Source organism: Crocodylus porosus, unplaced genomic scaffold, assembly GCF_001723895.1.
Source record: "Crocodylus porosus isolate Cpor-Errol unplaced genomic scaffold, CroPor_comp1, whole genome shotgun sequence".
Lineage (NCBI taxonomy): Eukaryota > Metazoa > Chordata > Crocodylia > Crocodylidae > Crocodylus > Crocodylus porosus.
The window spans coordinates 5,818,218-5,844,908 of NW_017728944.1; the positions used below are offsets into that span (position 1 = coordinate 5,818,218).

Sequence of the window (26,691 nt, forward strand, 5' to 3'; positions counted from 1 at the left end):
TGCAAAGCTCACACACAGTACTGTTTTCAGAGACCTGGTCATCCATAAAGCAGCCTTTCAAGAAGGAAGCACAGCATCATAGGTGTTGTGCCTATTGACAATCCTCTAGGATGAACTAGCACATTACCAGTTAGAAAGGACAGCTCTCGTATCCAGATCAGAGGGACAATTTCACAGTAGCAACTGCAAGAGAGGGTCAGCCTTTCCTTCTCATCTAACAGGCAACATTTAGCCCTGATAGCTCTAATCTTTGGAAGATAGATAAAAAAAGCCAATGTGGACTCTAGAGATAAGAGAAATGTCACCCTGAAGGTGAGGTTGTGCTGAGCAGCCTTGACAATTATGAAATACTGTCGCACAAGCCTGAAAAAGAAAGAAAAAAAAGGCAGAGCAGTGATGTAAGCCAGCTAAGCAAATGCTCCCAGCACTCCTACTAGCAGCAACCCAAGTTAGACTACATCTGCCTTCATTTGGCAACTGTAAGACACTTGATAACATATCTGCTTCTCATTCTGACCGAGCTCACAATTGTGTCTGTAGCTCTGAAATTCCAATTTACATTTATGAAATTTTCTCCAGCTGCCCTCCCTATCACCAGGAGATTAGACTTCAGAAACATTTCAATATGCATCTCAGTGTTGAGGCTAACTGGCTGATTCACACCAAGAGAACTGCACAATTAAGTGGGTACTTGCCAATCATATTTATTTGCTTTAAGTATTCTAACATTTAGCAAAGACACTTTATACAAATATTTTAGGCCAAACTAACCTGCTGCAGGCCACTGTATCAAACAGTTCTTCAACTCAGTTATAAACTATTTTTGAAACAGCAACTTTATGAAAACAGTTTCTTTTTCTGTTCTGAAAATACAAAATTGTTTATGAAGCTGGATTTTTGGCAACAAGCAGCAGCAATATATTATTTTGAATGAAAAGCAGTATATTTTCTCTTGGTGGACTCTTATTCTGCAGACATGAAGTATTAGAATCGAAAGGTTTTTTAGCATTTGTTTTAAGTAGCAGGGAAGTGGGAGCAAATCTATTTAATCTGCAGTGTCAGGATGCTATAAATACTCTACTGAACTAGGATTAACAGAGTAGTCACTAGCTTGAGGATGTTTTGTTGGGTTAAGGATGATTTGCTTTAATGTGTTGGTGACTTGGCCTAACTGGCTTTTTTTGGAAGCTTACTTAGGTATGACCATTCCAGAGAGAAAAATATTCTGTGCTAAGTACCAACCTAGACCTCTTTAAATAGTTTTCAAACAGCTTTGTCCAGGATTCAGAATTAAATAAGCTGAGATGTACTGAAACAATAGTTTTGTGATGGATGTGTTCATATAAGCATATTCCTTTATACAGTGGGTATTTATGCAAACAACAAAATCCCTGAGAAACTGCACTTGTACAGCTGAGTTAATTCAAGCCCCAAGCTCCATATAACTCTTGTAAATGACTTGGCTTCAAAAAGGTCCTGAGATAAATAGGCATGAATCAGCTACGATGGTGAATAATGCATCAGCATTTCTATTTGGAGGTCTAGCTTTAAATCACATTAAATGTCAAATTTGTTTATTGCCTGTTTTTAGATAAATTTTAAAGGACTATTTTAAAGCTGGAAGTTTTACATTTGTTAAAAAGTAACACTTAATTCTGCCTTTGCACAGTAAAAATGGTTTAAACAAACTTTTAAGCTGATTTAAGTGAAACTAGATAATCTTGATATATTGATACAACATTATTAAAGATACATTATCCAAGGATTCTAAAAACCCCGGTCCTTAAAATCCATGCTGAAACGCCTTCTTTGACAGGGTTGTCTGAGCAATGTGAACAGGACATCATCTTTATTCCTGGGACACAAGGTAGGCATCAAACTCCTGGCGTTCATAGCATGCAACACTGTCTAACACCCACTCTCGGGTCACCACAGTAGCACTGCACTTCTGCTGAATTGCTGAAAAACAAAACATGAATGATAAAACTAAACACCTGCAGGTGAATGTAACATTGAGACTGTGAGCTGCTGGTAAAGGCATCACTGTGATTCTTAGCAATGATTTATTTCAGCATTAAAGGTCTTTAAAAATGATGTTCTAAACAATGACATGCTGGCTGCTACTCTATGTATTTTGACAGTGCACAAAAATTCACGACCACTTAAATAGCTGGTATCTATGCAGATCTTTAAAAATGCCATGCAAGAGAAAAACACACCTAAAGAGAGCTTTTAGCAGTTTTTGATAAGCATTACTTAGAATCCCCAGGGTCACAGAGCTTTAGTTCCTGTCTGCACACCCATTCAGTTCATGGCTGATTTTCTTAGACACAATGAAATTCAGAGAGAAGGATGATACTAAAGGACATTTGTGGCATTAAAAGATTTTGATTACATCTATTTTTCACTGTTTACAAAGGCTGAAGAGAAAGAACTTAGAGAGGTCTTATCCAAATCACTACCCAGCCTTCTAATGAATTCAATCCCTTTTTCTTTATAGCATCTTCCTATAACATGCAAACAGCTGTTATATTTGTACCCGTCATCTCCCATGCCACAACTGTGCTCCTGGCTTCTGCTGGTCTAACCAGCCCTCACCCTTGCCTCAACTCCCATAATCCTCACTTAACAAAAAAGGAAGTCTAGAGCACTTGGTATATTCAAAGTTAACAGCTCTTCTGGACTACTTTAGTCCAATGACAACCTGGCTTCAGGGAATCACCAGTTCTGCTTTCCCACCAACTACAGTTAGATTTATGATTTTAGGAAGTGTGTTGGGGTAAAGACAAACTCATGCACATTTGAAAAAGCACCTAGCATTCTGGAGGTAGATGCCACTAGCATCAAATTAATTATTCTAATGAAAACAGAGGTGCTTGTGTGGTTCCCCAAGAACAGTTGAATTCTGGTCAGAAAGAAGTCATTGTAAAAAAGCACAATACATTTAGACTATCCTTCCCAGGGATATCCAAAGGAAAGCATATCCAAGATGGCTAGGGCTGTGGAACCCCACAAGGGTCTTCTTGACTTCAAATGTAAAACAGTAGTTCTCAACCTTTCTTGACTCAAGGGACCCACTGGAAAATGATCTCTCAGCTTTTATTAATTTTTTTATTATGGAAAAGTAACAGAGCATTTCTTCTGTTACAAAGAACTCTAGAAAGATAACAACAGGTCAACATTGATTCCTCTTTGAAAGCTCTAGGCTTTGCTTGCGAGTCATGTCTAGGTGTTTGTACACATTAAGGTGCTAATAGTACTGTATGGCATTCTAGTTGAGAAGTATAGTGGAAGACAATAGGCAAAGATATCTCTTGGGAGAGACAACAGCATGCTGGTGGGTAAAAGAACACAGCAGAGATCAACTGGTGGAAGGGCTGTGTCTGTGGCAGGAAGCCACTTCTGTTTCTCCCCAAAATCCCTGCTATGTGACAATTTGATTAGGATGGGCCCAGCAGAGGAGACGCACCTTTACCCTATCTCTTTAGGTAACCTGAGCTGGATACATTCCTGAGGGAGGGGGGAAACCTGTTCCCTCTGCCTACATGACTGGTATCGGCTACCTGGGTGAGGGGTTTCTACCTGGTGGGCTAGAGTCTGCCCGGCAACTAGTGATGTATTTCAAATTGGTTGGCCAACAGCTAACAGGTGCTGGCCTCCATTGGACCAGGTGAAAAAGGTCACAGGGGCTTTATAAGTTAAGACTGGCCAGGAGGAGGCGGCAGCAGCCATGCAGGGACTCAGACTTAGAGAGGAGCTTTACCATCTGAAACTGGCTCTCTCCCCCGTAACTCACGAGCTAGGAACGGCCTGCCTCCAGAGGGAATCTCCAACAGCCTCGGGATGATACTTGTGAGTAAGCTACTTGAGATCTGATTAGATATATAGCTGGCAGTAACTCAGATGCGTGATCAAAAGGCTACCCTAGCCAGACTTTTGCTCCATGGGATTTCTATGATATTGTTCTATCTTGTACCCTATTTTCACCCTACCCCCTGTAATCAATAAAGTTCTCCTTTGTGACTGGTGTAGGAGACTTATTGAGGGGTGGGTTTAATTATGCCTAGTAGGCCCCTTGGGTCTGCAGACTAAGGGAGACTATTTTTGGCCCTCAACTTGGGGGAGTGCCCCAAGTGCTTATACTGGGTCGAGTACCCGTTGGACTATTAGGCCTGTGCGTCCCCGAGGACACAGAGCTTAAGAGGGTCCCCCCCTCAGGGTGGTGGCAGCACACGTTACCCCCGGACTCTGCGGTGGGGCTCGAAAGGGGGTCTGCCAGGGCTTAGGCGCCCCTGGAGAGACATGTGGAGGCCAGAAGGTGGATGGGCATAGTGAGGAGGGAGGCTCAACAAAGGAGCTCCCCCTACTGGCCCGCCAGTGTCCACTGAAAATGTGTTCATTAAAAATGCAGAGGACAGATAAACAAACATCTTTTTCATATTTTATTTTGGGGCTAGAGTGCTGATGCTTAAGAAAGGATATAGTATCAATGAACTTATTGTAGCTGGGTGTCTGCTATTAACTAAAAGGTTCTTGCCCCACCTGAATTTTTTCTGCTAGATCACATAAGCCTCTAAAATGCCAAGACTTTAAATTTTATAAAGTAGCCTCTCACGTTAAAAAAGTTCAACTAAATCTAACCCTGGAAACATGCAGAATACAAAGCTAGCAAAGTATGCATTATTGTATGATTACATTTATATCCTATTGCACCTTTTTTCCATGAGACTCTGGCAGGCAACTTCTCAGGACTGCAATACTCTCAAAATAGTTAAAGGCAAAGTCTGAAATGAAGAACTATATCTACTTTGAAATCTAAGAGCATCCCTCAATCCCCTTGCAACAGGATTTGATTAGAATTCCATTAGGAAAGTTCACTAGTATTTATCACCCAAACAAGCAGAACTGCAAGTCATGTGCCTCGTGTACTATAAATAACAAATAAAGTAGTCCAAAATTCTGTATAAACTTACCTCTGTAGCCTGTGTCTTCCACCCAAGCATCTGGCTGCACAATGACTACTGCAGCTTGTTTCTAGGATTTTAAGACAGGAAATAAGAAAAAAAAAGCTACTCTTTTACATATGGCATAAAAATCACTCTTTCCTATCATCCTGCAAATAGCAATAACTAGATAATTCTTTGCTTCATTGAATAGATCCAGGAAGGGAAGTAAGAGAAGAAGAAACAAGAAATGTGTTAAGTTTTGTAAGATTATTTTACGATGGGTTTCTGTCAGGGAAGGCCTGCTGACTGTAAGTTAATGTACCTTTTTAGTATAAAAAGCTAGGCTGACCTTTATCATCAAAAGAAATGAGGCAGGTGGCCTGGCCTGTACACATTGCCACCTGAAATCTTAATAGATCACTTAAAGCTAGCATGCCTCTTGGCACAATTAGCAGGAGAGGCCAATATATGGAATAGGAGGATTAGAGCTACTTAAAACCAGCACAGCCTCAGACATGCAAACAGCACCTCCTCTCTCTACATCAGTATTTCACAAGCATGCGCACCCCCCACCCCCAGACTGGGTACTATATTAAAGGGACTAGGTTATGAAGGGGTTGGGGGGAGAGAGTGGGAAGAGGGGGGAAAGAAGAAAAGAAAAAAAAATCAATTTTACATTGAACCTTCCATCCTTCACTAAATACTTACTGCCTTATGAGTGAATAGATGAAGCTGAGTCACCACAGAGGCACCACAAAGCTCTACCATCCACTCTAAATTTTCTGAATAAAAATTAGAGAAAAAAAAACAGTATATTACAACAATACACCACCACCATGGGGATCTACAATTTACTAGTGTTGCTATTCCATAAAAAATTAGGCATAAACAGAGGAGCCTCTCTCTCTTCAGTGCAGGCCCAGGAAAGAGGCATGTGAGTAAGGAATTCCCCAGCTCCCACACTACCCTACATCTCCTTGCTGGAGACCTGCACCAACCTGCACAGCAGTCAAGGAATCCCTAGCACCATCTCTTTATGCTGGGACGTGCACCAACCCATGCCTCCACCTGAAGCATGAGTCAGCACAGGTCCTGGTGTGGGGCTGCATGGGAGCTGGGCAATCTCTGGACATGTCCCACCACAGCTGATCTGCTTCAGTTTGGCAAAATCTATTTCTAACTTTAGAGATACAAGGTAATCTCTAATTAACATAAAGTAGTCAAAGTATTTAATTTCAAGTCACTTGCTGAACTGTTGGTGAAGAGACATGAAAAAAACCTCTTAAGTGAAGAATCTGTAATCATCACTGCACTAGGAATGAGCACTGCACACTTTGTGGTAATTACTGTAAATGTCAAGAGATATGGGAATAATTCATCCAGTCAAAAATAAATGTGATTCCAGACAAATTAGAGCCTGGGGCAGAAATGAATGAAGAGAAGCAATGGGAAAAATATGTGCAACCTCTACTGAAAAGTTTCAGTACTTAAATGTTTAAGCAACTCCATATACCTGCAGGTTTTAAACTAATGAGAAGACTACAATCCACTTCATTTATCTACTCTGTGTATAACTGCAGGCTTTAATATTTGAGTGTTTTTCACAACTGCTCTTTTGCAAGATTAAGAGGAGATAAAATTGCACGGTGGTTGTCTCAATTGCTAAAAAGGTAATGGGTAGGGACAGTGCTAGGGCAGAAAAATACTTCGATTAACTGTATATTTTTGACAGTTAGTATATAAAAGCCTTTCTAAAGAAGTGCAGTACTTATTGCATCTTTCCTTTTTTTTTAAAAGTGAAAAGAAAAATCCCAGAAAAATTAAATGGAAGGAAGATCATTTTAAAAATAATTTCATATGATCAATGTAGGCACTGACAGAAACTGGAGACATCATACAACTTGTTTTGACAAGTCATGGAAAAGAATCAGAAATGCCTAATTTCGTGATAAAGTAGGTTCTTCTAAAATCCTCATAATGAAGAATAAGCCCAAAGCAGTCTGCTGCAGGCACCTGGACAGAAGAGACCAAGAAAGCCTAGATTTCATCTCTGATTAGACCTTCTATTATGAGCTGAAATCTTTCAGCCTCATTTGAACTAGCTCTGCAAGGCAGTACCATTTTCCTCAGCAGACCTATATGCAGAATGAAGAGGTGCTTAGTTTAAGGATAACATAATTTAGCCCTAGATGATTCCTGAAAGGTTACAGGAATGACACCTATTAAGTTCAGTATTAAAAATCACCCACACCTGATCTGTCAAGATATACTCCCCTCACCCCAAATAAAGTACTGGTGGCCCAACCCTATTCCTGCACTGTACTCTAATTAGGGGACTCCAGCACTGGAGTTTATTACTTACTTACTTAAAAATGTTAATGATTACAGTTGGGTTTTCTAGGAGTTGGAATTTATCTAAAAGGGTGCAGTATTTTCCTTAAAAGGTTCTACTGTTTTTTTCTTTTATTCAAATTTACTTTTAGGAACATCTATAGCAGAGGTGGGCAATTAATTCAACTGGAGGGCTGCTTAATGACTTTTGGTGAGCTGTCAAGGGATACAAGGGTAGCCTCATCCCTTGACAGGTGCCCCACCTCCTGATCACCATCTTGGGACCAGAAGTCCCACCCCACTAAACCATGACTGTTGCCACTGGTAGTCTCTCGCCATGCCCCCAGAAGTACCCCTTTTGGAAGAGGGGGAAGGCCAACCTGGAATTGGAGAAAAAGCAAATCGTATACTAAAAATCAAACATCGACTATAACATATTTTATTTTTTTAAAAATGTTGTCCTGATTTATGTGCACTTGCGTAGTGTATATAGAGGTCATTGCATAATGGTTCGAAATAAAGTCTTACTTTTGTATATTGTATGTGGTGGGGGGTGATTAGGGTGCATGTGATTTCTGGGGGAGGTGTGGGTGGGTGAGGGTTTGTGGGGGGCCATGTAGATGCAGCCATTAAGAAGGGAATTGTAAACAAAATGGAAAAGTATCGTTATGCCCCTTTATAAATCCATAGCTGCATTCACATTTGACTATGTTCTGGTCCCCACACCTTAAAAAAAAGAACAACTGGAGAAGGTACAGAGAAGAGCAAAAAGGATGATTAGTGATATGGAGGGGCTTCAATATGGGGAAAGACTGAAAAGGCTAGGTCTAATCAGTTATAAAAAAAAAAAAAAAAAGACATGCTTGAGGGGGAACTTGATAAGGGTTTATAAATTACTAAATGGCGAAAATAATGTATATAGGGATTTCTTATTTACTTTCTCTCACAATACAAGAAGTAGGGGGGGGTCACAAGATTAAACTAGTAGGTAGTAAGTTTAAAACCAACAAAAGGAAGTTCTTTTTCCACACAGTGTGCAATCTCTCAGATGTGGACAGGCTTGAGAGTCCAAAGGAGAGCTACTCCCATGATCAAAGGCCAAGAGAGCAAGCTTTATGAGGAGAGGCTAACAGACATGGGACGCTTCAGACTGGAGAAGAGAAGGCTGAGGTGGGACTTGGTGGCAGCCTATAAGTATATAAGGGGGATGGATGCACCAGGATCTGAGAGAACAGTTGTTCACCAAGATTCCCCTAAGGATAACAAGATCTAATGGCCACAAACTTCTGGAAGGCCAATTTAGACTGGACATAAGGAAAAAAACTTTTTTTTATAGTCTGAGTGTCCAAGGTCTGGAACAGACTCCTACCTGTGATGGTACAAACACCTACTCTGGACTCTTTCAAAAAAGAGTTTGGAATGGTTATCGTGCTGGGATCATTTGACCCTGGAAGACTTCCTGCCTAAGGCAGGGGGGTGCACTTGATCTCGCGAAGTCCCTTCCAGCCCTTAATGTCTATGAATCTATAAAAGCATGGAACTCTGCCACAAGATGCTGCCAGTTTGGAAAGTGTTTGACAAATCCTTGGTGGAAAAGTGCATCAGTAGCTATAGAACAGGGGAGTTAGGAATACAGCTACTGAATCAGAACGTCCTAAACTTTAAATACTGGAGGCTGCAAGTGAGAAGAACGGTGGGGAAAACCAAAGCTGATCACAGCCAGTTTACTCACTCACAGCATCCATTCTCTGCCACTGTGTGATACAGGGCACTAGGCAAGATGGATCTGTGGGCTGACCCAGTAAGTGGCTGTTCTTATGTTCTAATGCTACCATTAATTACCTTATTAGCAACATAACCACACTGGCAACATCATGATGTGAATTTCTGTGCTATGCACAACACTTAGGGGCAACAAATTGGAAGGGTTCTACAAAGCCAAAATCTCTTCTATTTTTTTTTCCTATTGCCATGCATCCAAAACTTTTCTACCTCCAAAAAGCAAATAATGTATAATAGTGTGATGAGCTTTCAGAACTGTCCCTCAAAGAAGTGCACCTGAGCTTTTAAGAGACTGTTTTTTTCAGGAGTTGAACTTTGCTTAAAAGCAAACTGCATATTGAAATTCACAATGCAAATACAAATGTTTCCTGTGGTTTCTAGAAATTTGAATATACTTATTTCATCCAAAATCTCATACCTGTGTTCATATCCGTGAAAGGCCCGTAGCAGCAGATCTCAAAGTCTTTGAAGAGCTGAAAAATACACGTTAACAGCTGAAAAACAAAGTGCACAGTGCCATTCTGGAATAGACACTCAATAAAAGTCATGTAACAGTACCTGTATAACTGTGGTTCCAAGCTATGTTCTGTGAATTAGTTATATGGCCTGAGGCTCATCCCAGTAGCCCACCATATTAAATGCTTTGACAAATCAAGCAGAAGAGAACAGCAGGACTACTAGGTACTTTCTCTTTCATGAAAAGGGCTGATAAATAAAAGCACTGGAGACTCGCCCTATAGAACACAGGTGTTCTTAAGGAAACGTTGGCTGTTGGTACTTGACTTATGCAAATGCCAACACAAACTTACCTTGGACAAGAGTGGGAAAAAAAACTATCTGCTTCCATCCCCACTCCCACAAAGTCCATCTATTGTGCATGCAGCTTGAAAAAAAAATGCATTTCCTAATCAGCTAGATTTTTAACTTAAAAATTGACATTTTATTCTACAATACCTAATGATACTAGATACTTATGTCTACAGCAATTTTACCAGCTCCCAGAAAAGCTATTTCAAAAATGGTTTGAGAGACAAAGAAATTCTCATGCACAAAGTGTCTGTCAATCAACCTCACAGACCCATAAACAAAGTATAAAGTTCCTTCCTTCCAGTGGAAGTGATTTATTATGTCTGAGGAGGAAGCTATTTTGCAGTTAACATTTGTTCCATGACCCACTTGCTTAATTGCTAAATTAAGGTCTGCAACTTGCACAACAGCAACATAAAATTTTTCTTTTAAGCTCCAACATAAATCTTAAAATCAGGAGAGGCTGCACTTGCCCAATATGCACAATCCCTATATTTGTTATCATCATGCTCAGAGCAAATGAAACCAAGAATGTGCAATACAGTACCATTCCAATTATAAGATGACCCTATATTTAAATCTAATCTACGTTTTCAGGAATCTACATTTTCAAACAGTTGAACTGAGGAAAAACAGCATCTTCCCCTGAATATTAATTGATAGTTGTTGATAAAATCCTTAAACTATTATTCCCCTTGCAAAATCCAATGGGAAAGAACCCAGGGAAGGACCCATTAGGTTAAATACACAAAAAAATACTAAGGTAAGTTTAAAAAAAAGCATAATGGGTAGGGACCTACCTAATACACAGGGGCTGCACCCTGGTTTTGCGGGGGGGAGGGGAGCGTAAAATGCAGGCATGGGCACTCATTTCGCAAGCGGAATGCAGTGGCCCTCCCACACCTCTCATTGGCTGAGGGGGCCCCAATGTCCCCACCTATCGCTACTGATTGGCTATGAGGGCTGCCTGTCATGTTGCCCTACCCCTCGCTGCTGATTGTCTGCAAAGGCTGCCCCACCCCTCTGCACCAATCAGTGGGCAGGACTGCATGACAAACAGCCCCTGCAGCCAATCAGTGGGGGGAAGGGGAAGGAGGCAGGAAATGAAGACATTGCTCACTCTGAGGAACCAGAAATTTTTTTTTTTTTGATAAGTGTTCATCCCCCCCCATATACTTTGCAGACACTGCGAAATCTGGCATTTCCCATGAAATAGTGAATTTGGTAGGTCCATACCAATGGGTGCAGCTACACATGCAATTAATGTGAAGCAATAAACTGCAGAGTAGTTTGAGCCAGAGTAAATTGGTCCTGGGTGCAGCACCTACACGTGTGCCTGAGACAGCAGCATTTGAGCTGGGGTGGATCAGGCCTGCAGCTTGCTGGGCTGATTGGGAGCAATTTATGCTCCTGGTCAGCATTTATACGCGTATTTCAGTGCAGTTATAATTACTTCGCCATAAGATCCCTGACACTATCTTACGGTGGAGTTCATTAGTTTACTGCGCCCTAATACCAGCATATGTAGATGGTGACACTTTACTGCAGAGCTAATTAGTCTGAAATTCAGAATGCAAACTTCATATGACAACATGTAAAGCCAAAACTCTAGATTCAAATATCCCTGGGTTTTAGAGGTTCAAATTTCAAATGTTCTTAATTTTTTGTGGGTAGTGCGAAAGGAGGAAGAGGGTAGATGGATGAAACATTTTCTGATAATTATTTTATTTTGCTAAGAAATGTTACTTTTGTTGAATCCAAAATGTTTCACTACTGGTATTGACCAACTTCCAGTGAAGCACAGGGAAGGGTCCAACAGGACTCTACATGGCTTCCTGACAGCTCACCTTGTAGCTCTTTCCTGGCTCTATGGCTTCAGTGGTGACCTACCACTTGGATTACCTTGGGTCTGGAAGCCTCATCCTGGCAAAGGTCTCTTGGGGCTTCTGAGTCTTCTTGAGGAAAAGTTAAAGCCTGCCTCCCCCTCCAGTGGAGCACACCAGGGAGATCCCCAGCAACTGTGGAGCAGTGGCATGAGTCACCCAGATGTTTGGCCCTTCCCTGTATGAGCTGAGCCTGCCATCACACCAGGAAAGATGATCTTACATAGCATCCTTAAGGACCAATCAGTGTGGGTCTTCTGGTCAGGTATATGGCAGCACAATAGATCACCAGGATGCAACCTACTGGTGGTGTGAACATAGTTATTTCTCAAGGCAAGAAAGAAGAGGCCAGATTATTACACTTTCAGCTAACAAGCCTTGGTGCTACAGAAGTAGGTTAACAACAGTATGTAGTCCTGAAGTCACTACTGAAGTAAAACCCAAGCATGTTGTTAGACACACCAGGCTTCTGGAAATGCTATTTATGGAAGGAAACAGAGCCAAGATTATGACCACTTCCAATCAGTAAAATAGTTCTGCAAGAACTATTCTAGCTAATTTCCAGAATAGGTAATTAAATGTTCTGCCTAAGACTCTTATGCAGTTTCGGTTGATACAGTTTACTTATCCTATGTTACTACGAAATGTTGCTGCACTGTTAAACAACTAGGGCAGAATTCTGTTTCACTTTATGCACCCAAATGGTATTATCCAGTCCATTCTACAGGCCTCCTCTTCAAAGGTGAGCCACTGCCCCGTGCATTTAATTATTAGATAAAATAGATGGAGAACAGTGGGAAAGTTTCTGCCCAGTTTGAGCAGTGATCCAGGCCTGAACCAAGGGCCCTCTCCCTTCCAGACCACAATCCATCTTCACTGAACCACATCTACTTCAGCTTATTCAATTGCTCCTGACCTAATACAACTCCCTGGACTGAGTGCACAGACTCCAGTTTCCAAGGAGCAATGGAAAGGGAACTCAATAATGTTTAACCTGCAGCCTGGCAATTAAAACGCTGTGTTGGGAAGTTGGAGAGATGCAGATTCAAACCACCTCTGGATAAGGAGTACTTAGAACCAGTCTCCTGCTTCCTAGGCGAATATCCTAGCCACTAAACAATCAGGCAAAAGCCATGGAAAGACCCTCCCTGGAATTTCAGGAATTATGCTCAGGTATATGCTTATGGAACTGTATACCTGCTCAACCAGAGTGCAGCCTATTGAGTATGCTCAGCAGTTGTGTGGACATTATGAGTCAACACTGTATATGGCACAGGATCAATAGCTGTGTGCAGGTGCCAAAAAAGTGCAGTTATGTGGGTGGGTTAAATGCCAGTTGGGCATGTAATGTGAAATAGGGTTGAATTCCACCATAGTGATAGCAACATTTTTAATGAAAATTTTCCCACAGCTCTCCATCCATTTTATTTAATGATTAAATGCAAGTGCCAGTGGCTCAGCTTTAAAAGGAAGGGGAGACAGATCTCATTACCCTGCAGGTTATACTGAGAAATTTTATTCACAGATATTTGTAAAACATGACTTTAAAATTCTTAGACAAAAGAGGCAATAGAAAAAGAAAAATACTATTACCATTAAGTCACCTCCTACAGGAGTTTAAAAATCAATTTGGCTGCTTTCAAAGACTGAATAGTAAACTACCTCCCCCCATAAACATACCATATACTTTTCTTGCTTTTTATGTATTTTTCTTCTCTTCCTGCTCTCTCAGAAGTGCCGAAGTGCTATAGAAAGACTGACACTTTACAAACTGGCCTGAAAGCTACAAAACAAGATGTAGCTAGAATATCTTTAGGTTCAGCACAAGGGTTTGACCATTATTAATGGAAAGTAGGAAGATGCTGTCTGAAGCATCTTGCTAGACGGGTCCATTACATTGGTGTTCAACTTTTTTGCCTCATGGGCTGGGTGGGCAATGTCCAGCCTATCTGTGGGCTAGATACTGCCAGTGGACCTGATTTGGCCAAGTGGGAGAGAAGCAGAGTGGCTGGGCTGTGATCTGGCTGCATGGGGCTTGGGGATTTGGTAGTGTAAGAAGCAGGGGTAGTATTAATTGTCATTGTAAAACTTCCTCAACCCATGGTGAACCTCATGGTCCAAATACCATGGCACCACAGGCTGAATTGCTCCTCTCGTATACAGTAGGGCATGGTTGAAAAGAGAGCTTTGCCCTTGTTCTGTAGGCCACTGGTTACTTATATTTGCAGATAAAAGCATATTTCCCCCAAAACCAATTGGAGGGGATAGTACCATATTGGTGAACAGAGAGACTTGAGGGAAAAAAATCTATGTAGTTCCAGGTAAAAGGGCAAAGCTTCCCTCAGATTTAGAAGACTGATCCCAACTGATGGCACAAGCCATATGATGAAAGGCTGAGAGAACCAAGTACATCAGTTTAGACACAAAGGAAACGGAGGTTGCCATAAAGAACAGAACAGTTTTTCTTCCTCTTCTCCAGAAGGCAGGATGTAAACAATGGGGTTAAACTGCAACAGAGCTGGTTGCATTGCAGGAAATATATACCCTTACTGTAAAGAAGAGTAGACAGTGAACCTAGCTGCCCACGGAAGTGGTAGAAATCACCTTTCACTGGAAGTTTAAGAGGCAGCTTGACAGTCTTGGATAGTATAGGAATAAGCATGTCCTATATCCATGCAGGACTTAAAGTCCCTTCCAACCCTGTGGTTCTATGCTATAAAACTTTAACAAACTATGCCTGCAAGTTTTTAAGGCCACAGAGTATTTTCACAAGCCCAAAAAAGAATAAAATCAAATGAATGAAAGCCATCACCACCAACCAAGTTTCACCACTTTAAAGGTTCTGAGTAAACCCATTTTCTTTCCTACTTGTGGTAAGGCAGCATGACAATGGAGTATATTTTAAAGATTCGTCACACTGAAAACTTCCCTAGCAATTTAGTTAAAAGGGCCACATACACAGATTATTAATATCCATCTAAAAACAAACAAACCTAATTAATGGGAACAGAATATCATTTAGAGAAAATTTTGAAGTCAAACATTAAGTTAGACATCACAGGCAGGCACTTGGTGATAACATCCATGTGCCTTCACGTAAGAAATACCATAAATCAAGGATAATCAACCCCTAGCTCCTTGGGAACTGCCTCCCAACAGAACATTAACCCAGCCCACTTCCATGTTATAAAAGATACAATTCATTCTTGATATGTAAAGACACTGAATATTTCTGTTGCAGTGCTGACAGGCCCTACTAGCAGCAGGGCAGACAGACTTACCTGTACCCTTCACACATTCAATTCTGTACATGTGATTTCATCAAAAGAGCAGAACAGTATTTCAGCTATTTAACTGGCACAGTAAATATAAATTAAAGCAAAATGGAAACCTTTTATAGCTATGAATGCCTTTCATGCTGATGTGTTTATACCTTTCCAGCCTGGGACTGTCTAGCTCTCTTAGGACCTTGGTGGTTTCTCCCATTGATCACATCTCCTCTCACTTCAAAGTCAGACTGGAAGATAATCAAAAAGGCAACAATTAGAGATGGGTTAGGCCTGCTCTGTCAGCACTTGGGACAAAGCAGGCAAGAGTACTCAGATTTCAGAAACCTGAAACCTTACAATTAATGCACACATAAGACTGGCTAAAAGGTATTGCTCTCTAGTTCACAGTTTCTTGCAAAGTAAACAAAATCCTGTGGCTTTATCAGGCCAATGTTTCCTTAAAAGGAAACAAATTTTTACAAAATATAGCAAACTGAAAAAAAATTGTACAGGAAACTCATTCAAGCGAAACTAACAGTATATAACCTAGAACTTAAATTTTTTCATCATTTATTTCATTTTAAAGCAGTCACTTAACATTTAGATTATCAAGGACAGCACTGTATTTGCTGTTAATCTAAGGTATATATCTGTCTCTAAAATCAATTGCTTATTCTTCAATAAAGCCATATCAGATTTCTATGCAGAATCAGCAGGGAATTTTAAAGAAAGACGTAGATGTTTTTATTAAGAGGGAGGCAATGTCTGTTCTCTCTCACATTTTTCTGAACAGAAGATGCTTAAAGCTAACGGGAAACAACAGATTGCCTACATCATTGACCAAAGACACTAAAATATGAGAAGCCTCTAAAAGGGTATGGCAGGGCAGAGATGGAAAATGAAAATCTGCCAGAGTCTCTCTGGGGACTGGAACAATTTATAAAGTTTTTTTTTTTTTTTTTTTTTATAAAGGCTTTTTGCATATTGGCATCTCCTTTTTGATTGGAGAATCCAACAGTATAGTGACATCAAGACACTTCTCCATTAGAATTATGAAATTTTGCAGTAGGCCAAATTTGCCAAAATTTTGGGGAAAAAATGCTTGAAGCAAAGAATATGAGAATTACCCATAGGAAGATGGATGGAATAAATAGACTATTTAGAAAGTCTATTCCATCCAGGAAGAGCATACACAAACTGCAGATGCTTGCTAAGCCTGACAAAGGGTATTTCTATCCAAAAGCTTGCTAAGAAGATTTTTTCCAACTAGCTGAGTTGGTCTAATAAAAGTATTACATTCACCCAAAGAACCTTGTCTGCCTGCGTCCTTAGACCAACACGGCTACAACCTATACCACTAAGAAACCTAACACTATAACAACTGTGGACTAGCAAGATTCATACCTTTGGCATTTCTCTCTTTAAAGAGATCAGACCTACCTCATAAAGTATTCTTCCTTCCTTAAAAGACTGAATAACCCCTAGAAAAAGAACAGTGAAAGAGGGGGCAGGTCACATTATAAATCAGTCAGAACCTTCTTTTCAGTACCAACAGTATACATTTGGCTACCACCTCAAGCCCTCTTGATTATCTACTGATGCATGAAACAAATGATTCAGCATTTAAATAAAATTGTTTGTTGATTTATATAAATAGTATTCAATGCCTGAAAGTGCTTCTAGCATATTTCAGGTTAGTGCTTCTTCTTTTAAATAATGTTAACTCTGTAGTAACTCATTAATAGGCATTTAGGAGCTGCGTTCCATTTAAATTATAAAGAAAAAGCTAGCATCTTTGGGCACAACCATTTATTGTTAGTTATGAAGCAATATGTACAGTACTTAAAAAGAAAAAAGACAAAGTATTAAGGCTCTATCCTTGCATGGAACTCTGCAAAATATCAGAGGCTAACGTGGTAGCTTATTACTTTGTAGAATTCCATGTAAATATTGAACCTTACAGATTTCCATGTAAATGCATAAACTTTTCATGCATGACACATGAAATGTCAATTGTACAGTGTCAAGAAGCATGGTGGCGGGGGGGAAGGAGAGGGAGGGGACAGGTGAAAAGCATGGAGCTTCATAGGAAAGTATACTTACACTGATAGCTAACCACCCATTTTCTTCCTGCAATGCCCAAAAAGTACTTTAGTGTACGCTCACACACTAGATCCATATCTGCAGATGAAATAAAAATATAGAGTTCACTCTAATATTCATTCTCATATTGACTCTACATAAAGTAACTTTGAAACGCTAGCCCATAAGAGACACACAATATCCCATAACTTGGATACATAAGTATTAGTATCCCAACCTGTGTCTGCTAAAAGGATGCAACTCTGTGTATAGTCAGTGTATGCTGACTACCTCATGCCATTCAGCCCCTTTTAAATATTGAACAGAGCACAGACAAGGAAAGGCCTGAAGAGTTGCCAAAAATACAACACATGCAAGTGACATATGTTAACCCTTCAGGTTCTCCAACTGTAGTTGTCCCACTAAGTTTCTCAAGGAGAAGGAAAAAAAACTACACCAGAATGACAAAGATTTCCTCCCCCTGCCTTACTACCTTAATATAAAGGGACAGGAAAGCCAATGTGAGAAGTCACATCTGATTTTTAAGCATCTCAAAATGTTTTGGCAAAGCAAGATAAACAGAGTATTTAGTATAACTAACTAGATTCTGAATTTTTTATTTATTAGATTTATATGCTGCCCTTTCACAAAGAAAGATTCAGGGTGGCTTACAAATACAGATTAACTGCCTGCAGCAGCCCATAAAATACATTTTAATATGTAAAGCTTTTTTGTTTAACAGCTGCTAGTAGATTTAGTAAGGAGCTTAAACCTCACCTCTGCCAAGCAATTTTAATTTTGAGTATAATAAAAGTTCTGAACAGCGAGGTTTTTATACTTCCCGGTTATTATGCTAAACATTTTAAGAATTTAATTTACATTCGGAAAATTTGAAGCTGTTCTGTGTACTTAAGTTTTTGTTTCTTCAAGTCTCTAATAAAGAGATTCATAAGGTCCTACTGCCATATTTATGATCAAATACATCTTTCCCCCCAAAATCAGTGCTCTAAAATTAGGGTGCATATTAAGCAGAAGAGCTCATTTTTTGCACTAAAATTGAAGCATAGGGATAGTACAACAGCTACATGGGAGGAGAGGGGGGCACGGGGAAAGAGTATAGTCTCCAGTCACTGTTTTAACCCTTTCACAGCTACTGCTAAATTGGCATTCATTTTTGGCTGCTAATTAGGCAGTGGCAGCGAAAAGGTTAAAATTTTGGCTTATGCCTGAATAGCAACTAAAAATTGGGATTCAGCCCTGTGGTCAAGATTTAGCCATGCCTCTGGAAAAAAAAAAATTCTTTCTTTTCTCATTCTCCCTACCAAAAATATGGTGTTATTTTTATTTGATGTTTTACAATGTACAACAAAATATAATAAGTACACAAGACAGTTTCAGCTGCAACTGGAAAAAAAAAAAAAGGTGAAAACCCCTCATATAGTTGTTTTCTAAAGCCAATCTGTTCTAGAAAGTATGCCCGAACCAGGTTGCCAGTTATGCTGTTATTTTGTTCCTATGAAGTATTAGCTACATACATTCTTTCCTAGAATTAGTTCTTGTTTTTTATATAAACTACAGACTTTTTTTGGAAAATTAATTTAAGTGCCATTCCAAAGTCTGAGGATGTCTCTCTCAAAAACACATACTGCTGCAGTTTCCTTCAGGGCACAAGCATTCACAAAGAGAAACAAGGCTCTTCCTCTGGCTGGTTTTGAGTTATCCTTTGTCATTCTGCTACTGACACCTGTTCTAAACTGCAGTCAGCAAGCCTGAAAAATGACATCCATTGCTCATCTTAATGGGGTGTTAAATTAAAAATCATATCAATGAAACCTTATAAACAAGTAAATACAATGCCAATTCATCTGGACTCCATATATGGGAATAAGACACAGGTGGGTTTATGTTTTTATTTAGGCCCAGAAACACAACCACTGAAACAGAGTAGAGTAGTAGGTCATAAATCCCACGTTTTAAACTTCATCGTGCCGAATGACTTAGCCTGGAGTAAGCATTTTCACTTAGCCTGGAGTAAGCATTGTGTGTGGCATTAAACGCATGGTTTGTGCATAGCAATCCCAACACACCTGTTTTCATTATGACATGGGTTGTTCCTTCAGTGATTTGATTAGATAAAGTGCTCTGGGTTTTCCAGGCAAACTTCTGCACCAGTAACTGAAAACAAGAAGATACTGAATTAGAAATAATTGATTTAATCAAAGCCTTAGGTATCTGACTTTGAACAGAAGTTTTTCATATCATAAATATTTGGTCTCCAACACAGCTGAAGAATTAAAACATGCACCAGTTGAAGTACATATGAGAGATCACTCTTAAACAAACAAAAACAAATGCAAACATTGTATGTCAGACCCAGAAATTCAACCATTATTTAAAAAAGTAGGTTAATTTTGCCTTTACAAGAAAAATCTGACTACCATAAATGGATCAAAGTGAAGCAACACTGTATTTCTTCACATATTACACACCTCCAAGTAAAACCAGCACCTTGTTTTTGGGAAGGCGGAAAGTAGAAATTGATTTTTCCAGAGTTATGGTCAATTGTGTGACAGTCAGCCCTCCTGGAAACACAGTGTCCAAGAAGTGTGGCATCCCAGGAGACAGTCTGTGTGAGGCAACAGGAACTTCCTGGTGTGGCAGGACAGCAACAAGGCTAGGGCAGAAGTGTTATTTCTTTACTCTAAGTAATTCTTTCTATAAGTTCCTGTAAATAATAAAGTCTTTTTCTATACCACAAGCCTCACCAAGATACTACAGAGTGCATGCAGCAGCACATTTGCCCTAAGCCAACTCAATTTTTCTTAGTGCTCAGCCAAAAGCTAAAGCTGTGAGAGGGTTAATACAGGACACCACGCTTGCTGGGCCAAAGACAAATACCAGCCATGTTGAAAAGTATTAGAGCACAGTGTTTCTACATTTGCTCTACTGAAGGAGGAAAAGTCAGCTTCTCTGCTTACAACAGGCACAATTTTGGAAGGCTGCTTTGGGGTGGGGGAAGGGGGAAATGGTGCTTGTGGTATGTGAGTAAATACACTATGCTATACTGACTCAGTTTGAATCAGTCTCTGAATGAACACTGCCATTGAAAGGTATACAGCAACTGAGGTATTAAAAACAAACAAACCAGAAAAAAACACCTCAAACCCCCAAAAAAACAAATTTCTGGTGACTACAAAACAGGAAGTTGAGATGTAAAAGGTCAGTGATATTACTTTCCATTATAGCCTACTTACCAAGAAGGATTGTGAAAAGCAGGTTCATTGCAGTAAAAAAGTAACTAGGTAGCAGAGGAAGTTAGCCAGATACATTATTTCTCTATATCGCAGGGATATCATACTTTCAGCCTACAGAGCCATGTCATTTGGCCCACGTGGGGCCCTGGAGGGGCCAGGAATTCAGAAGCAGAGACCTACTGAAGATGTCAGGAGTGGTGAGGGGGAGTAGGAAGTGATGGCTTCATTAACCCCTGTGGCACCCTCACCCTAGCACATTTGGTTCCAGCCTAGGAGACCAGGTGAGATCAACACCCTTGTTTTAGTATCATCATCAGTTATAATTGGTTGATAAATAATTAATGTTGCTTGATAACAAGGGTTATCAGCAAAACACACCAAAAACAGTATTTTCATATTGATAAAATAGTTCATCAAATAATCCCATCCACTCTCAAGAATCCAAATCACTAAGACCTAGCTGCATAAATTTATGGAATACTCTCATGGACCCAGAGGGACAGCATTCCATCTTCAGCTCCTTCTGTGCAAAAATGAAGCTTATTTCCTACCTATGGGGACTTTTTACCATCTTGAACTATCTACGCTTTCCCCAGAGTCTGACGAAGGGACTTTGATCCTGAAAGCGTGCAGAAAAGGACAATTTTCTTGCCATTTTCCAGTTGGTCTAATAAAAGGTATAATTTTGGAACCAAAAGTTCTAGTTTTTTGTATATAAATTTATGGAAGGTACATACGGGTTGAACAGGGAGTTCTGAATCGATCCGGGGGTACAAGACATAGAATCATGTATTTGCAATTCCCATGTTTAGATATAAAAGGTAACGCTCTACTGTGGAAGGTATCTGGTAATCCCATTTTTCAGGACTTTTGCTAGTCATCAGCAGGGACCAGGAAGAAAACCTTCCCCTCCCCTCATGAATGCTACTGGCTTCTCGGGTCTCCCCCCACCCTCCTAAAATTTTGAATGTTGGTCACGGATAAGGCTGGAGTTCCTCCTCAAAGGTATTGGAGGTCGGCTGCAGCCAAGGCTGGGGATTTTGATTGGGGTGTGCCAATGTGTCTGCCAGAAATTCCTGGAGATCAGGTCTGGTCCTCTGCTCATGATCAGACCAATTGCCATATTTGGCATCCGGAAGGAATTGTACCCCATGGTCAGATTGTTTTGAACTGTGGGGGTTTTAGTCTTCCTCTGTAGCATGGGGTGTGACCCTCTTCCTGGGGTCTCTTGAGCATATATTAACAACTTTTACAAAAGCAGGATGTTGGCCACCATGGGGCCCCTGCTTAACACCCTAAATTGACACAGGTTATGTCTTGTGTTGCACCTGGGTTGACTGTAGTTTTGCTAAAGAGGTTAGAGAATGGATTTGTATAGGGTGGTTTGGATACGGATGATCCTGCTTCAGGTAACACGGACTAGATGATGACCTATGGAGACCGCTTACAGCCCTACTCTTTTATAATTCTATATTTCTGAGTGGCAGCTGGAGAACAGCTTTTTCTTCCAGATGCACAGTACCTCCAATTAGTGTAAGGCCAAAGGAAAGCTTAGATTAGACCACTGTGTCCTAAAAATGTGGATCATAAGGAGGATACAGATTACTCAGGCTCATGAGACTACACCCCATACTAAGTTAACTCAAGGAGAAAGGACTGAAAGCACAAACTGACCAACAGTACCACCATCAGTTCATAGCAGAAGTTGCAACCATCACATGGTACTCATTCTCTCTATGGAGAAACGCATTCTAACAGGCACTATTGGACATCATACTGCAGTTAGCCTTTTTAAAACAAAATATATTATATATTTGCCAAGTTATTTTAATTAAGCAGCTACAAAACACATGACAAGTGACACATTAGCTTAATAACTCTCTGCAGTGCAATTAATCAAAATCTTTATGACCAGACGTAGACCACATTCTAATTTCAGGTGGGACTTACCTACATTATAAATTCATTGTGGTTTAACAAGCTTGGAGCAGAACTGATCAAGACCCCGTTCAGGAAAGCGTTCTTATAAGGACGGCTTATCAGGGCTTGCTTACATTTTAAGCATGCACTTAAGTCCCACTGAAGCCTATAGAACTTAAACATGTACTTAGGCTCTAGTTTTGGAAATCACTTAAGCCTGTTCAACTGGCAGCCTACAGGCCAATGGGTTAAGTTGCAGCTTCCAGGCCCCTGACTAGCCACCAGTACCCCCATAACTCTGGAAACAACAAACAGCCAGAGTCTCTGGGCTCCCCCTCCCTCCTCTGGCTTCTACTTTCTGTGGCTGTTCCAAGGGATGGGGCAACGTGGTGTGGTACAGGGAGCTGAGGATCAGCTTGGGGGTACACAGTGCAATGGTACAGCACTGCCATGGGCACTGTGAAGCAGTGAGGAGATTCATAGCTCATCCTAATGCAGCCCATGGGTATGCTGCCCCAACCAGAGCAGCTCACGCAACATTCAGTCCCTGGCTCCTTAGAAGCCGGACAGCCTGAACTTATGAAACGTATACAAGTAGCAAGAACTTCTGTAGTTTAGAAATGAAATATTTTAAAGAGCTCTGATGATGGGCAGGTGAGAGCAAAGGCAGGTCTAGAATACCAGGGGTATGGAAGGTGAGGCTACAGTTACACTAAGACAGGGAGGGAAGGGCATATTTACTCATTGTTTTATGCACTGTGCCTGGCTCTACCTCCTGCTATCAGCTTGCATAACTTGAACAGCATATCTTCTCATATGTAAAAGTAGTTATGTGCATAAGCATTACATTATTATCTGTACATTACATTGTACAGATGCACTCTCCTTTACTCAGGAACAATGCACTATTCTACCTGCTGATGAAGATGTCGTTTCTAGCCATTTAAAAACTCTAAACAGTATTAACAGTGTAATTCCTATCAACCAGTTTCCAAAGTCCTTAAAACTGACAAATTTGGTTATATGCAACTTTAATACTGATAATACTAGAACATTTAATCTATAATTCAAATGTATAGATTGCTTCATGTAGAGGTTAAAAATGTTCTTAGGACACAGGGGTCAGTATGCATTTATTAGAAGGGGACCAACAAAAGAAAAAGAAATACACTTACAAGTTCATGCTGGTTGAGACCCGATGCTACGATTGACATTTTTTTCCTGCTGAACACAACTGGGCTTTTGGCATTTTCTTTTCCAGCTCTATGGTGTGGAACATGTGTAGAGGCAAGTGTTCTCTTCTCCAGTTCACATTGCTGAGTATTCTTCCTATTATCAATATTGGAAGGTATGGCAGAACCATTCATTGCTTCTGCAGTTTGGCTGTGGGAAGGCCTTTTAAGAAACTTTAAGGGGGAGCTGTTTGGAATCCTGCTCATGTTTCCACAAGGACTGGTGAGGATAGCAGCACTGTTTAGTTTTGTTCCAGACTTCTGCTCCATTGCATTTTCTGAAGGAAAGAGGAATCAGTCACTGAACCAGTCTTAGTCTTTAAATTAGTTTCATGTTTGTTCCAGTCATCTTGGAGAAGGTTGCTCTATCTTTTAAGTTTATAGGCTTACAGTCACTTTCTCTACTTATTTATTCACTACTTCACTTCTAATTTATTCATGGTTTAATATAATCAGGAATCATTATCCTCCTGATCTAAAGAAAAAAGGGTACTGGAAACATCCATGAAACCTTATAGAATAAAATTCATAATATTTTCGGGAAATGTCAATTTGAAACCAAAATATTAAGAATCATTAGTACCTTAAGAGTGCTTAACCAATTCCTCATGGCAAGCAGTACCTTTTAAGAGAAAAGAATTCATAGACTACGTTTCAATAAGTTAACTACATATTTTATGAATAAGACTTTTCAGCTCTTTTCTTATTGCTATATAAACTACATTAGTGGTACTATGGAGATCCCTTCCATAGTACCACTAAATTCCAGTCAAATTCATATGGTGGGTTTGTGCTGTCTGAAATGTTACCTGGTTCTTTCCTGTACTGATTACACTGTTCCTCTGCCTCTTGTACTAGCCGCAGTGCCGCATCACCTTGTTGGGACTTTCTTTCCTGAGAAGGAGCGTTGGGTTCCAGTGCAAGAGTCTTTGGAAAGCTATGTTGCCGAGCTTCCTTATTCAATAAATGAGATTTAGAGGTGAAAAGAAGTGAAGCTGAAGACCTCAAAGTAAGAAAAAAAAAATTATGAATTATTTATGCACTAAATTCTTTCTTTAGTGACCAGACCCTTTGTATAACAATAGTGAAATTATATGTTCAGGAATGATTAGCAACAAAACTGCTATGAAGGCAGAACAACAACATATCTGAATATATAAAAGACTGCATCTGTCAATATACTAAACTGTCAGGCAAATTTTCTCAAATTGACCCCAAGTGATAAATGCTATTAAGATTGCTCTTAATGGCATATTAGCAGTGTTTCACTATATTATTTGATCTCTCAAACTAGGAAGTTAATTCTAGTCTTTCATCCCCCTAGCTCTCAAACTTCACTAGAACCTGAGTCACTCAACACAAAAATCTTCTCCGATTCCACTGGACCAATTTATATGCACTCTGTTTCCTCCAACTAATTCTTCAAGGGCAAGTTTGATCTCCCAGATGTCTTCTGACTGACACATGCAGGGAAAAAAAAAAAAACCCACTAGTGACCATAAAAACAGCACTTAAAGGTAACTAACTCTTCCCTTCAAAGGAGAATTAAATATACCTACACCATCCATGACTGATGTTTGATTAATCAGTTTTTAATCTCAAATGAGGGGGATTCCAAAGCCTAACTAGCCTATTCTAATACTCCACTAATTTTATAATTAAAAAGATTGATTTAATATCCAACCTAAATAATCCTTGTTAAAATTATGCTGATTTCTTTTGCCTTTCCCTCAGTGGTCATTGATCAGAATCCTCTTTACATTTTTTCTCTTTTTTAACATCTTGGAAGGCTGTTAGGTTCCCTCTATAGGCTTCTCTTTTCTAGGGAAAACAAACCCAATTTCTTTACACTAATTAGATTGATCTTTACTATGCTTACATATTATTGCAAAAATTAGATGCTTTTTATTTTTTTTTAAACACATCAAAAATAATTGCTGGAAGAGACTTACAGGTCCAGCTCCAAAGGACTATGCCAAACTCTCCCCACCATTTATTTTCTAGTATTTTTTATAGCCCAATTTTAAGGGATCCTGGTGATGAGGTTTTGTTATTCCAGTCCAAGAGATCTTGTTGCTGGGAGAAATTTCTTAGATCATTCTGAACTATTCCCTACATTCTTTGAGGTTTACTCTTTACTTGTTCAGTGTTGTCCTACTGGTCCACCCACTTTTCATTGAAAATTTTTAAACCAGCACCTCCATTTTTACTACTGTCCTTGGTCCTGAACAACTAGAAGACATAGCACAGCAAGAATGCCATGTAACAAAATGAGTTTTCCTTCTGTGAAGTAATATATTTATGATAAAATCATGACCCACCCCTCCCCCCCTGCACTGAAGTCAACAGTTGACTTAAGCAGTTTTCGGATTTTACCGCTGGTGCTAAATTAGTTAAAGTAGTGGCCCATCAAAACTGCAGCATGATTTCAGCAGACAGAAAAAAGCCACTATTTCGCTGGCCTGAATAAAAGCAACCCCACCCAATAAGATATAAGTACAGATTTCTTATATAGTTATGTTCAATGTGGCTAATTTCTAACTCCAAAAGAGGCAGTATGTCCATTTTTTTCCAGTGACATAGTGGCTTGGAGTCACAGTTGTAGACCAGCCCCCCGTGCTAGATGCTGTACAAACACAGACTACAGAAACATCTTTAAACCAGCATTGCCGGGTCCAAACAGTCTCCTAAACCAGGGGGTGCCACACGCAGCTAGGTAAGGCCTTAAATGCCTATATACCAATGCTTGTAGTATGGGGAATAAACAGGAGGAACTTGCGCTCAGAATAGCCAGTTCAGACCCAGACATAACAGGGCTTACAGAAACTTGGTGGGATTCATCCCACGACTGGGCAGTTAGCATTAGGGGCTACAGGCTTTACAGGCGGGATAGAGAAGGAAAGGTGGGGGTGTGGCGCTCTATGTCAAGGAGCACTACACATCCTCTGCCAGCAAAATGGGGTCAAAGGGGCAAGCTGAAGTGCTCTGGGTCAAGACACAAGGGGGCTGTGGGGAGAGGGAACTAACGGTGGGGGTCTACTACAGACCACCCCCCCCAACCAAGCGGAGGAGCTGGACCAGGAATTTTCAGGCCAGCTTGCAGAGGCACTTAAAGCAAAGGATGTAGCTGTCATGGGTGATTTAAATTACCTGGACATCTGCTGGGAGGAACAGTCAGCCAGGTC

The 26,691-nt window shown here is 40.2% G+C and overlaps 1 protein-coding gene across 1 annotated transcript in view; it reads right to left on the reverse strand.

Moving 5' to 3' along the window:
• Positions 1 to 679: 679 nt before the first annotated feature.
• BRCA1 (BRCA1, DNA repair associated) overlaps positions 680 to 26,691 on the reverse strand; it is a 53,795-nt gene continuing 27,783 nt past the window's right edge. The window contains exons 13-22 of the mRNA XM_019550509.1: positions 24,316 to 24,509; positions 23,450 to 23,784; positions 19,188 to 19,275; positions 17,122 to 17,199; positions 16,459 to 16,499; positions 15,183 to 15,266; positions 9,478 to 9,532; positions 5,655 to 5,728; positions 4,974 to 5,034; positions 680 to 1,959 (exon numbers count right to left, since the gene is read on the reverse strand). Of these exons, the coding sequence (XP_019406054.1) occupies positions 1,850 to 1,959; positions 4,974 to 5,034; positions 5,655 to 5,728; positions 9,478 to 9,532; positions 15,183 to 15,266; positions 16,459 to 16,499; positions 17,122 to 17,199; positions 19,188 to 19,275; positions 23,450 to 23,784; positions 24,316 to 24,509 (1,120 nt within the window). The 3' untranslated portion in view covers positions 680 to 1,849. The remainder of the gene's footprint in view (positions 1,960 to 4,973; positions 5,035 to 5,654; positions 5,729 to 9,477; positions 9,533 to 15,182; positions 15,267 to 16,458; positions 16,500 to 17,121; positions 17,200 to 19,187; positions 19,276 to 23,449; positions 23,785 to 24,315; positions 24,510 to 26,691) is intronic.